Source organism: Lactuca virosa, chromosome 3 (genome assembly GCF_052849685.1).
Source record: "Lactuca virosa cultivar CGN04683 chromosome 3, Lactuca_virosa_CGN04683_v6, whole genome shotgun sequence".
NCBI classification, from domain to species: domain Eukaryota; kingdom Viridiplantae; phylum Streptophyta; class Magnoliopsida; order Asterales; family Asteraceae; genus Lactuca; species Lactuca virosa.
Window position 1 is genome coordinate 45,786,411 of NC_136428.1, and position 13,515 is coordinate 45,799,925.

The window sequence follows — 13,515 nt, forward strand, 5'->3', positions numbered from 1 at the left end:
GTTTTTAGTTAATTTATATTTATTTTAACCGAATGAAAACAAATCGGTTTTTCCAAAACCGGTTAGGTTAAACCAATTTTATTCCCGTTTTTTTACCGAATCGATTTTTAACCGAAAATAACCGATCTTTTACCTCACTCCCACTTCAAAAAAAACCGACAAAAAGCGGTTAGATTTAAATAATAATAATAATAATAATAATAATAAACCAATTTTAATCGGCCTTTGTGCATCTTTATCACCCACCGTCAAAACCAACCAAACCTGCTAGTTGTACAAAAATAAACATTTCGGATACCATAGTCATTATTTGTAAGATCATTTTTGTGAGTATCGTGTTTTTAACCCAATTAAGTTGGTATATATTCTAACCTAATACTATTTTTTGAAAGTATCAAATGAAATCGCTCACATTACTTGATCAACGTATGCCTGGTCAAGTACAATGAAGTATGAACATGATTCAAAAAAAAAAAAAAAGATGAATTATGAATTTATGATTGTCTTAGTGATAAAAGCAAAACGTCCACAAATGTCTAAAATTTCCATAAATGTATAGTTAATTTAAATTGGGTTTCATCATCCCTTAAAAAATAAACCCCCACGAAGCTCCCACTCTTCTGCACATCATGCACCAAACGCTATAGACAAATGTCAATTTGATGCTCATGGTCATGGTGGCCAGATTCAGATTTTCAATTCAGACAGGGTGGAACCATTTGACTTTTGGTGTCGCTGCCTACTACGTTCAACTGCTCTAATTCTTCGATACATCACAGGAACATAGAAACAACTCGGAAAAACCCTACACCGATCATCAACATCTCTGATTTCTTCAAAAGTTGACATTTTATTTCTGCTGTATTGGCATTATGTCGATCAAATCCAGGATTTAGGGTTCTTTATTAAACCCCCGATAATCAAGCAATGGGTTGGAAAAATCCATTTAAAGATGTGGCGAACTCAAAGCCATTGTTCTTGACGGTTTATGGTACTGTATTGATCGGAATCGTCTTCTCTGCTATTTATGTCTTCTCCGCCGTTTACTCTCCTGAGTCCGCCTTCTCATGGAGCCTATCACAACGTACATCTCTTCCTTTCTCTCTGTGAATACACTTCTACTGATCTATGTCTGTATTATATCAATGACATGAGAACTATGCATTTCTTTAACTCTTTAATTGCTCCTTTACTTGAAATTCATCTGTCTTCCAAATTGGGATTAAAGTCAACTACCTTGGGTTGATTTCTAGCCTTCCCTTAGCTTGGATGACACCAAAATCTTGTTGAATTAGGCATTCAAGACGAAGTATTTAGCTTTTCTGCTATGGTTTTCTTGTGAATGTTGTCTGTTAATCGGTGCTTTAGAACTGCAATCGAAGCTCATTCACTTCAAATCTTGAACTAATTTCAATCCAATTCTACTTCCATAGTTCCATGCCAGTAAATTGTTTAAAAAAAATATACCATTTTAACATGTCTTTCTCGTTTTATGTGTCATGATAGATGTGGCACCTTCTTCCCCAAATCAAACATTTGATTCTTCTTCTCCTTCGCTAAGAGTGGGTGGTGGTGTAATGGCACCGATGCCTCAGCCCCAAAACGGGAAACTAAACCCTATTTGGAAACCTCCCCCATCGGATTCAAAGATGCCCCCATTGGAGACATTTCGTTTAACAAAAGAATTGGTTCAAGAAAGAGTGAAAGATAACGTTATAATAGCAACATTTGGTAACTATGCCTTCATGGATTTCATCCTCACATGGGTTAAACACTTGACAGATTTGGGCGTTGAAAATCTTCTTGTTGGTAAGTTTTTTTCTTTCACATACATTTACAAACCAATGAAAAATTACTAAAACCCATTTTCCAAATTGAATTTATTTTCAAGGTGCAATGGACACAAAACTATTGGAGGCTTTGTATTGGAAGGGTGTCCCGGTTTTTGACATGGGGAGTCATATGAGCACAATAGATGTTGGATGGGGCTCACCAACATTTCATAAAATGGGAAGAGAAAAAGTCATTCTCATTGATTCAATGTTACCTTTTGGTTATGAATTACTCATGTGTGACACCGACATGGTTTGGTTAAAGGTAAAATTTGTGACAATATAGCACCATACTTTCACTTTATTTCCAATTTGGTCACTAAAAATTTTGAAAAAAAAAAAAATCATTATTTTCACAGAATCCACTTCCGTATCTTGCACGTTATCCTGAAGCAGATGTGTTGACTTCAACCGATCAAGTCACACCAACGGTTTCCGATGACCGATTAGACATCTGGCAACAAGGTTAAAATTGTAATTTCAAATTGGATTAAGGAGTTGTTTCTTTTTTCTTTTTTCCCATAAGTTCTATAACGTTAAAGTGGTTGAATAGGTATTTGATAGGATAAAGTGATATATACATAAGGTTTGTTTGGTTTGGATAAAGTGTTGTATACATAAGGTCTGTTTGTTTCTTTTTTCTAGACTAAATGACCATTTTGCCCTTACATTCCAAGAAAAAGAAACATCCCCTAACATACAATCTTTTCTGAATTTTTGGGGGTGGACAGTTGGGGGTGCATACAATATAGGTATCTTCCATTGGAGACCAACAGAATCTGCAAAAAAATTAGCAAAAGAATGGAAAGAGATGCTTTTAGCAGATGATAAAATATGGGATCAAAATGGTTTCAATGATCTTGTGCATAGGCAATTGGGGCCTTCTGTTGATGATGAAAGTGGACTTGTTTATGCTTATGATGGAAGTTTAAAGCTTGGACTTCTTCCTGCAAGTATATTTTGTAGTGGCCATACTTATTTTGTTCAAGTAAGAGCTTATAACAAATACTAGAATTTCTCTTTCAAAAAAAAAAACAAATACTATAATTAATCTTTTTTGAAACTTGTTCATTTGATTATGTATTTCTTCTGCATTTGTGTAGGCTATGTATCAACAACTGAGATTGGAGGCGTATGCTGTGCATACCACATTTCAATATGCAGGAACTGAAGGAAAGCGTCATAGGTTACGTGAAGCTATGGTGTTCTATGATCCACCAGAATATTTTGACTCACCAGGTACTTATTGTGTAGATTTTTGTATATCCCAATACTTTAAATTTTCTGAATATATGTTCACTTGTGGCTTAAATAGGATGCAAAGGTGAAATTGTTATGATTAAAAATACAAGTTCTATTTGTTGTGTTGATATACAGGAGGGTTTTTGGCATTCAAGCCATCTATTCCAAAAAGCTTGTTACTTGATGGGGAACATAATCTTGAAACTCATTTCACTCTTGTTAATTATCAAGTATGGATATATGAACATATTTCTTCATCTTGCCACTTCTTTACACAAAGTCATGATTCGAGTAATTTGATTTTGAATTGATTTATGTGAGTGAATTGCAGATGAAGCAAATAAGGAATGCCCTTGTCATAGCATTAGTTTTGAATCGTACATTGGTGAGAAACTATTACAGTTTACTAAGTATCATGTTAATTTGATAGCATCAATGTTTTACTTTTTTGATTTTGAGCTAAATGCAAGAAATAGCAAAACACTTTCATTTATTTAATAAAAAATAGTACATTGATATTTTTTGCATTTAACCTTTGGATTTTTAAATTCTAATTTGAAAATTTTTGAATTTTAGGTTATGCCTCCATTATGGTGTAGGTTGGATAGATTATGGTTTCCACATCCTGGAGTTCTCATAGGGTCAATGACAAGACAACCCTTCATCTGTCCTTTGGATCATGTATTTGAGGTACATTTTTTTGCAAATTCATTTCTGAAAAAAACAAATAAAAACAACTTTAATTACTTGTTTTATAAGTACAATAAACTACAAATTTATTAGTTAACAAAAAAAGGTGATCTGTTCAGGTTAACACCATGTTAAAGGCAATGCCTGAAGAGGAATTTGGGCCTGGAATCAACATAAGAGAGTATTCTTTCTTAGATAATCCATTGATGCCTGCAAAGGTATGGATATAGGGAGAAAATGGTAATTTCACTTCAGATTCAGACATCATTTTTCCTAAATTTCGTGCTTTCAGGTGAAGGATTCATGGCTCAATGTACAACTATGTCAACAAGGATCGGAAAATTGCCAATCAAACATTACAAACACAGCAGGAGTACTCAGATTGCCCAGACACAGCAACGAAGAAACTGTATGCAAGATTAATTTTTGTGTGTATATGCATAACTGGTAAGAAATTTGAGCCTGATTGTGACCTAATAATCGTATAAAAATATTCAACAGTTGAAAACGGTGTTCTCGCCATTGAAGGATGTGAAAGTAATCCAATTTTCATCGATGCAAGATGCCTTCGAAGGATTCACTGACAAGGCAAGCAATCGATTTAGGGTTTTTAGTTTTGACGTGATGAGATTACTGGAATTGATGAAATTTTTTGATGTAATCAGATTAGGGAAGAAAAATTCAGGAAGCGAGTGAAGCGATATGTTGGAATCTGGTGTTGTGTTGACAGTCATACGCCGGGTCACATATATTACGACATATATTGGGATGAGAAACCCGATTGGAAGCCTCTCCCTCCTCAAACCCCAGAAGACGATCATCCTCATTGGTGAATGTTGATCCATCCATGTTTATAGATAGAGAACTTTCATGTATACACAGAGGGAAGGGTGATCGTGATCGAATGATTGATTGATTATTGGGGATCGGTTTTGAACAGTAATGTTATAGTAATTTGTAGCCTTCTGGATTTGATCTTTTATATTGTCCGATAATTTAAGGGATATTCATAATCATATCATAACCATGGTTTCTTAAGATTACATAAATGATGATGAGCAAGGTATTAACTTGGGCCCACTTGTAACATGGGTTGAACTAGTTTTACTTAATAACCCTCGATTGTGGATTAACATCGGGTTTCATTAGTAACTCATGCATAGACAATGTCACAATGTGTTGCTATAAATAGAAATCTAACAAAAACCAAACATATATACAATAGATCCTATAAATTCGTCCTAATAACTTGCCAACCACAAAACAATTTCACGTTAAAAAATATTAGTGGTTTGTTTATCTTATACACAAAGTTAAATGGCAATAAATGAAAATTAAGACCTCATTTGTTCTTATTGCAATAAGGTATTAGACTCCCTTTTTCCTCTTAATTATTCATGTTTGAGAACTCGATGATTCTTCAGATGGTTTTATAATTTTCAAAATAGACGTCTCGTATGATCTTTGTAATCCTTTTCAAAAAATCGGGTTTGTATCATTAGGACAATATGTACTTGATTTGGAGGTTGTATGCATGTTTTCCTATAATATATGTGAAAGTTATCTTGTCTGATGTTTTTTCTCCTTTATACCTAATGTTGTGAGCATGTTATGTGCTAATTTGTTTCTAAATATATAGATTTGTTTTACTTGGTAACGGAAGGCTTTGTGAGCGAACTACGATAATGGCCAATCAACCCAACTCAAGTGGGGCGGGTGGTAGCGGTAATCCCCCATCATCAACACAACCTTCATCAGGGGGATATCCTCCGCCCGGAGAACATCCTGCGCAAGGGTATCCACCCGGAGGAAATCCTCCATCATCCGGGCAACCTTCACCGGGCGGATATCCTCCACCTGGAGAACATTCTCCACACGGGTATCCACCTGGGGGATACCCTAAGCACGAAGAACATCCTCCACAAGGGGGGTATCCACCGCCCGGAGAACATCATTCACAAGGATATCCACTAGCTGGATATCCTCCACAAGATTACTCACCACAAGGATACCCACAAGGATATCCAGGGTATCCACCACAAGGATATCCTCCTCAACAAGGTTATCCTCCACATGGATATCCTCAACAAGGCTACTCGCCTTATGGGTATCCTCAAGGAGGTCATCCTGGTGCTTATCCACCTGCAGGTTATCCCGGTGCCCCTTCTGCGGGTGGATACCCACCGGCGGGTTATCCTCAAAGTGGATATCCTCAAGGTGCTCCTCCCGGTCAACATGGAGGTACTCCTCCCGGTCAACATGGAGGTAAGTGTATCGACTTTACTTGTAGAGGAAAATAATTCATTTACCTTAATGATTCCAATGAGCAAAATAAAACAATATATCTAAGTCTTTAATATGTAATTCCCTTATGCATTTAGCACAAAAAGGAGACAAGCTCCCTGGTGGCGTAATGGGAGTGCTTGCTGGTGGAGCGGCAGCATACATGGCTCATGGTCATTATGGGCATGGCGGTCATGGTCATGGTTATGGCCATGGAAAATTTAAGCATGGCAAACACCATCATGGAAAATACAAGCGTGGGAAGTTTGGTAAGCACAAGGGTCATGGAAAATTCAAGCTCTGGAAGTAAATTATGGAAAATCTTGGATATGGTGAAATTCTACACATGACATGAGTTACGTAAATTAGCATAGAGACACACATAATTTCTTTTGATTTATAAGCTTTTTTTTTTCATATTATCATTGTATATAAACCGACTACATGTTGTGAAATATTCGATGATAAAAAATGCAACATCCAATATATATATATATATATATATATATATATATATATATATATATATATATATATATATATATATATATATCAAATTCAAAATTACAACATACATACCATGATGTTATCCATGATGGACTTCAAATCGTTTACTATGGTACATATATGTTCAAAATGTTTTAGCGTTGTTGTATTAAATGAAAATATTGATAATCTAACTAACCGAAGTCTAACCATGCCTAAGAAAATGACTTAAATGAGACATTTTTAATCTAAAAGTATAATTACTAGATATGTATGGAAAAGAGAATGACTTAAATAAGACAGCTCAAAAAATATGTTATAACGTAGTGATCTTATTCCTAACATAATAATTAATAAATAATATATTTGTTTTCTAAATTAATAACCGATCTGTATAAGAAAAAAGAAAAAACAACATACTTAATACCCAAATGTCAAAATACATCAAGTCCAAGGATCAGACTCACGGAGTTAGATAAAATTGTCTAAAAAAATATATACTATGAATAAATAATACTATTTTCTAAATTTAGCAACAATCCGTTGTAGTCTAGTTGGTTAGGATACTCGGCTCTCACCCGAGAGACCCGGGTTCAAGTCCCGGCAACGGAATTTTACTTTTTATTTCGAATTTAATTTGTATGAAGATATAGATGTCATTTCACTATCATTTTGCAGTCATTGATTTTTATCGAGTTTTTGGCAGTCCAAAATAAATCATTTCTCTCTCTCTCGATCTCTCGATAAAATGAAATCAACAATGATTAAAATGAACCTAATGAAATGAACGAACGAATGAAATAGATTATTATTTGGGTGACAATAAGTTAGGTTTGGTCATTTTCGGGTGATCTAACCCGTTGAAAATCTCAACATAAATAACTTGTTTAAGTAAAGGGGTTGATTCTCGATCCAACCCAACATACTTAATAAATGAGTTGAAATCAGATTCACCATTTTATTTTTCCTAAACAAACCTGCTAAATAAATGGGTTGAACCATTTAAATTAAAAAAATAATTAAATAAAAACTTACACCTATTACTAAATGTGTTGAAATCGGGTCCCCATCCGAAATAAATTCTTTTCCCTTTGAAAATTGGACATATTCCTGGCATCTCTCATCTCATCTTGAGTCCATCGTAACAAATAAACCCAACTTTAGGCTATGGTATATAAATGATAGAGCATATTGCATTAATATGTCAAAATCATTATAAGTCAACAAGACAATATATGTAATTTTCCATTTAGATTTTTGTTTGACTGCATGATATTCATCAACAAAAAAAATTTAGTTCATGGGTGTAGTGGTTTCACAACGAAAGTACTTGAGTTCCATTTTCATGTCAAATCTAGAATTTTGTTTTTAGCCAAGATGCTACGAAACATTTGGTAACTTCAAAATAAAAAATAAAAAATGATTTATATAAGAGAATCATATATAATACATGTTTTGTAAATAAGAGGACTAGACACGTTAGAGAATAAAATACCCAATCTCGGCCCCTCCTTTGGATTTCACCTTGTTAGGATCCCTATCCCATGTCCCTAAGCAGGACCTGGTTTGACAGATAATATCCAACACCGATTAGGACGGGTCAAACTAGTTCAAAGTCCCAACAGATTAGGCAAAATTTCCATCCATGCATACACCAATCTTTATTCATATAAGACAAAACTTCATAAATGGTCCATGTGGTTTTACAAAATCTGAAGTTTCGTCCCGAACTTTAAAAAACCTCACAGATGGTCTCTATGGTTTCAAAACTTTTAATGTTTAGTTCTTATAGCTCACTTTATGAGGTTTTTTATATTATTTAAAAAAATAAAATTTAATATGCAAGGGGTCTCTCTCTCATATACAGATTTGTTCTCAATCAAGGTCCTTCTTAGTGCTTTTAATTTTAAAGTTCAATGTTTTTATTTCTCTTGATGTGCGTCTTTTTCAAACCGATGAGCAATGCTGGGTTTTTTTTTCTGATCTTGTTGTTTGTGTGTTACGCTTTGTTTTTCTTTTCTCTTTCTCTTCCAATTTGATTTTTTCAGGTCATAAATATGATGAAGACAGTAGGGTTGAGATGTGTTTAATTTTCAGTATATGACTATGTATAAGTGTGTGTGTGTGTTAGAGAAAAAGTAGTCACATTCCCTTCCTTAATCTTGTCGCTGGAAGTATGCCCCTTTCTCCCCCCTTCAAAATAAGAATTGATGTGCACCTTTGTTTCCCATTTATGCAGGTAATTGATTGGGGAATAACTAAGAGTTCCTCAAATTGCTATTGTATGTGATAGAGATAGACATAGAGACCACAAGGACCTGGACACCTCTTCGTCATCTTTAGAGAGAGAAAAAGAAAGAGATACAATGGGGAAGGGAGAGTAAAAGCTTAGTTGTTTGCGTTTATGTTCTCCAACAAAGCAATATCTTGGATCAGTTAGTTGGATGATCGAATCGTAGTTATTTTCCAGCAAGCATGAGGCTTGGATCTTGTTTGGCTTTTTCGGTGGTATCGAGTTTTAATTTTACATATAGAATGGATTAACATCCATGGGTATGGATTAACATCAAAGATGCAGGTTACGATGAAGCCAGGGTCTACCTATGTGTAATGTTGAAAATGAAAATATATTCCAAACCACACCTGGTCCGAGCATTTTCTTGCAACTTGGATTAACCCACAGACTTCAAAATCATGTCCTTGGGATGAACCGGTCTCCCCACATCTCCATCCTCTTTAATCGATTCCAAAACTGCGTTCATGTGTATATGGATTTGTATGTATATTCTAAACCACCGAACTCTCTCTATTTCTTTTCTCAGCTCCAGTTGAGCCTAATCTGCATCTTTATCAGAACATGATATCGGAGAAACAAATCGATATCGGATTAACAAATCAATGTCCGGATTCTGTATCTGGATTCAATGGTAGATGGAGAAAAAATACGAGGGGAATTCGTGAGGAGGCCATAAAAACCCTAAAAACCATACAGGTTGTGGTGGATTCAAAACCAAAATCGAACCCTTGAGTCAAAGGGCGATGACTAAACTCGGTTGGAGGAGGCTCTGATCCACGAGAATGTAGCGGTAAAGGTTGATATGGTTTTGTTTCGGTCTAGGCTTGATTTTGAAGTTGCAGAACTTAATAAACCCAAATCAAGAAAAGGGTGTGTTCTTTTTAGGAAGAAGACGTACAAGAGATAGGACCTTTTTATATTAAATAATTATATTTTCTTTTGGTTTTTTTTAAATAATGCAAAATTTCATAAATCGTCCATTGGGTAGTGAAATGACGAAAATACCCTTCACTTAACGGTAGAAAGCTGACGAAGGTAGGCATAATGACCAAACATTAAAAGTTTTGAAACCATATGGACCATTTGTAAGGTTTTTTATACTTAGGGGCTAAACTTCAGATTTCGAGATACAACATGGACCATTTATGAAGTTTTGTCTTCAAATAAAATAAAAAAAAGTTGCCCTAACTTCAATAATTTTTTTCATTTGAAAAAAAGTACAAACATAAACACAAATAAAATCTTAGTATAACTTCAAAAATCTCTAACACCAGAAATATTTAATGTTTAATAAATATAAATATAAAAAAAAGGACCAATCAGAACAAAATATTGTTCATTAAGGGCTTCTCTTTTTATATATATATATATTATTCAAAATTTCAACATAACTTAACTCATTTAATTAAATAAGTTAAACTTGTTGATCAATTTAATTAAATGGGTTAAGAATATCTACCCAACTTGCAAATTGTTGGGTTGAGTTGGCAGGTTAGAACGTTTTTTGCCGACTATAATCATTATATTACATTGTCATATTTGGTTGCCTCAAAAGAATGTTATTGAAACATATTGTCCGTAAATAAAAAAACTATTATTTTATAATAATAAACTTTAATTAAATAAAGATATATCGTAAAATAAATTACTTATAAGCATATTTTATTTGGGGAAATGACACAAATGCCCTACAAAGTTTCTAGGGTTGGTCGATTCAATGCTTAAAGTTATTTTCTGACTTTATGGGGGTATAAGGTAGGTTACGACCTGCACTTTTAGTCCCTTTTAACCTCTAATAGTCGGTATACCATACGACAGTGATCATTTAGACCAAAAAACCCACATTATGCACCATTAAAGCCAAAAAAATAAGTTTAGGGATCATTTAAACCAAAACTCATGAAATCGACTTCAATCGACACTTCCGTCCTTGATGGAAAAGCCAACTAACCGACGATTATTGCTTCCTAAAAGTTCCAATTTCTATTATGGGCACTCGGGTTCTGCATCGGTTCAAACATACCCACCATATACGGATGTTACAGATCATCCATCACCGTTATCCTCTTCGCCGGATCAAACACAAACATCCGCCGCAGCAAGTCCAGAGCCAGATGATCCGTCGCCGGGTATAAAGAAGAAAGACAAATCCCTCTTGTAAAAAACGGTTTCCAGCTGAGAATTTTGGCGAAGATGCACTTGACTAACCACATATCAATGGAAGTCCCGTAGTTGTTGCAACATATGAGAAGTTCTAGTGCTCTATACCACTGTGTGATGACGTATTCCGTCATGAACTGTTAACTACTTTTCCTCGTTCTCGCCAACCCAAAATTGCATATTTTAAGTTCTCAATTTGCGTTCACGAGGAGATTTTCGGGTTTTAGGTCATGATGGATGATATTAGCAGGGTGAAGATACTTCAGACCTCGAAGCAACTGAAACAATCGATCAATTAATGGACAAGAAGACGATAATTTAATTAGGGAAACGATAGTTTAATCATTTATACCTGAAACACGAAGAATTTGCAGTGGTCGTTTGATAGAGGTTGTGAAGATTTGATGATATGATGAAGATCGATATTTATTTCGTAAATAAGATAAATGTCTTTGAAGCTATTCCGGTAAATCGGAAACATGACATCTTTCAATCCGATTACATTTTCATGTATGATATGTCGGGAGGAAGCAATACTCACTGGTGAGTTGGTTTACCCATCGAGGACGAAAGTGTCGATTGAATTCGATTTCGTGAGTTTTGGTTTAAATGATCCATGAATTTATTTTTTTGGCTTTATAAGGGCATAATGTGATTTTTTTGGTCTAAATGGTCATTGTCGCATGGTTTACCGACTACTAAAGGTTGAAAGAGACTAAAAGAGCATGTCGTAACCTACCTTATACCCTCAAAAAAGCCAAAAGATAACTTTAGAGACTGAATCAACCTCTAGAAACTTTGTAGGGCATTTGTGTCATTTCCCCCTTTCATTCAAGATATGTGTTATATGTTTTAGGAATAGTTAGAAATGAATTATCTGTGATCTAAAAAATTGAAAAATAAAAAAGAACTAGATACCAAGATATGTTAAAATATAATTATAATAAGAAATAGAGTAAATTACATAAATGGTCTTCGTGGTTGTTACATAATTGGACTCAAAATCGATTTTTTTCACCATTGCTACCCCATGGTTGTATTTGTTGCACTGGAGGTCCTTCCATCCATTTCTATTCCCATCGTTACCCATGAACACGCACCTTACACACGAGGGCATAAAACTAATTTATTTCCTTTCTTAATGAAATCCCCTATATATGAGTATTTTATTTCACATCTTCTTCTTACCCAACATCCATTACCTGAATTTGTATAAAGTAAAAAAAACCTCCCACTTAAAAGAAGATATAATGTTATGCTTTTGTGAAAGAAATCTTGTGATCAAGATATCGTGGACATCAAGAAATCCAATTAGAAGATTTTGGTCATGTCTAATAATGGGGTCCGATTGCAACTTCATTAGATGGTTTGACCTCGAAATGTATCCAAGGTCCAAGGAGGCTATCTAAAATGACCCATATTTTATATACAATACCTAATGGAATTATCGAAGTTTTTTTTACAAATGTGAAATTCTATAAAAATTAAAACACTTTACATCCTAAGTTTAATCACGGGTTTACAATAAAAAAATATCCATAAATATAGAAACAAGGAAAAATACATTTTTATAAAGTTATTCTTCTATACTAAGTCCTTGTGCTCCAACCTTCTCACGTACCACGGCTGCTACCCGAACCTACAAAACATGAAAAACATCCACTACATCAGACCACAAGTCTAGTGAGTTATATTCTATTATGTTTTCATGTTAATATACTCTTATTCTAATCTTTCCATATTTACATACTCTATCTTTCTTCTTTACTTCTTTCACATACTCTATAATCTAATCTCGTCTTCTTGTAACATACATTGATATTCTTTCCCTTTCCATCTACCTCTTTTACTATTTTCTCATGCCTTCTCATCTCATATGTCTCATACTTTATCTTCTACTCTTTTCTCCTCATCTCATACTCTTTCTTAGCCTATTCTTAGGCTCATCTCATACTTTACACATACTCTATCTTCTCTTTCCTTACCTCTTTCATACTCTTCTTTCTCCATCTATTTTCTTGTCCCTTACTCTTATCCCATCTCATACTTTGTCTGTTCTGCTCATACTCTATGCATGCTCTTCTTACATTCTTACCCCACTCTTCACATATCTCTTACTCTTAGCATGCATGTCTCATACTCTACTTACTCTTCATCTCTCTATTCGCAACTCTAATGCCTCAATATTTTATTCTCATCTAGATCCATCGGCCACATCTCATACTATAATCTCCTCTCTCTTAAGATCTCTTATGGATCCTTAACCAATCTTCTTCTCTTGAATCACTCACAGATTCCTTACTCTTAATCCTTCACGGATTACATCTAAGTTCTCTCGCGAAATATCTTATCTTGTTCCATTCATGGAACCCTTCTCAATCTTATCCAACCACACATAAATTTATTCCCGCAGGAATCATCTATCAATATTCCCGAAGGAATCATCATTTCTCCCCCCTCCCCCAGGGAACATAATCACGTTCACAAAGGAACCATATTCTTATTCCCAAAGGAATCATCTTTCTA

The 13,515-nt window shown here is 34.6% G+C and overlaps 2 protein-coding genes, 1 non-coding gene and 1 pseudogene across 3 annotated transcripts; 3 read left to right on the plus strand and 1 right to left on the minus strand.

The window, feature by feature from the left end:
• Positions 1 to 578: 578 nt before the first annotated feature.
• Positions 579 to 4,780, plus strand: XEG113 (xyloglucanase 113). Its single transcript, XM_079084332.1, has 13 exons — positions 579 to 1,084; positions 1,507 to 1,809; positions 1,892 to 2,097; positions 2,192 to 2,297; positions 2,564 to 2,820; positions 2,936 to 3,071; positions 3,210 to 3,304; positions 3,406 to 3,459; positions 3,651 to 3,764; positions 3,884 to 3,982; positions 4,057 to 4,173; positions 4,266 to 4,352; positions 4,430 to 4,780. The coding sequence occupies exons 1-13, from the start codon at positions 928 to 930 to the stop codon at positions 4,595 to 4,597; spliced, it is 1,899 nt and encodes a 632-aa protein (XP_078940458.1). The 5' UTR covers positions 579 to 927; the 3' UTR covers positions 4,598 to 4,780.
• A 260-nt stretch (positions 4,781 to 5,040) lies between these two features.
• On the plus strand, positions 5,041 to 6,523 carry LOC145162292 (uncharacterized). Its single transcript, XM_079081475.1, has 3 exons — positions 5,041 to 5,129; positions 5,404 to 6,029; positions 6,146 to 6,523. The coding sequence occupies exons 1-3, from the start codon at positions 5,092 to 5,094 to the stop codon at positions 6,355 to 6,357; spliced, it is 876 nt and encodes a 291-aa protein (XP_078937601.1). The 5' UTR covers positions 5,041 to 5,091; the 3' UTR covers positions 6,358 to 6,523.
• A 549-nt stretch (positions 6,524 to 7,072) lies between these two features.
• Positions 7,073 to 7,145, plus strand: TRNAE-CUC (transfer RNA glutamic acid (anticodon CUC)). Its single transcript has one exon. It is a non-coding gene; the product is annotated as a tRNA-Glu (tRNA).
• Positions 7,146 to 10,796: 3,651 nt separating this feature from the next.
• Positions 10,797 to 12,999, minus strand: LOC145163461 (mitogen-activated protein kinase 7 pseudogene; annotated as a pseudogene).
• Positions 13,000 to 13,515: the final 516 nt, after the last annotated feature.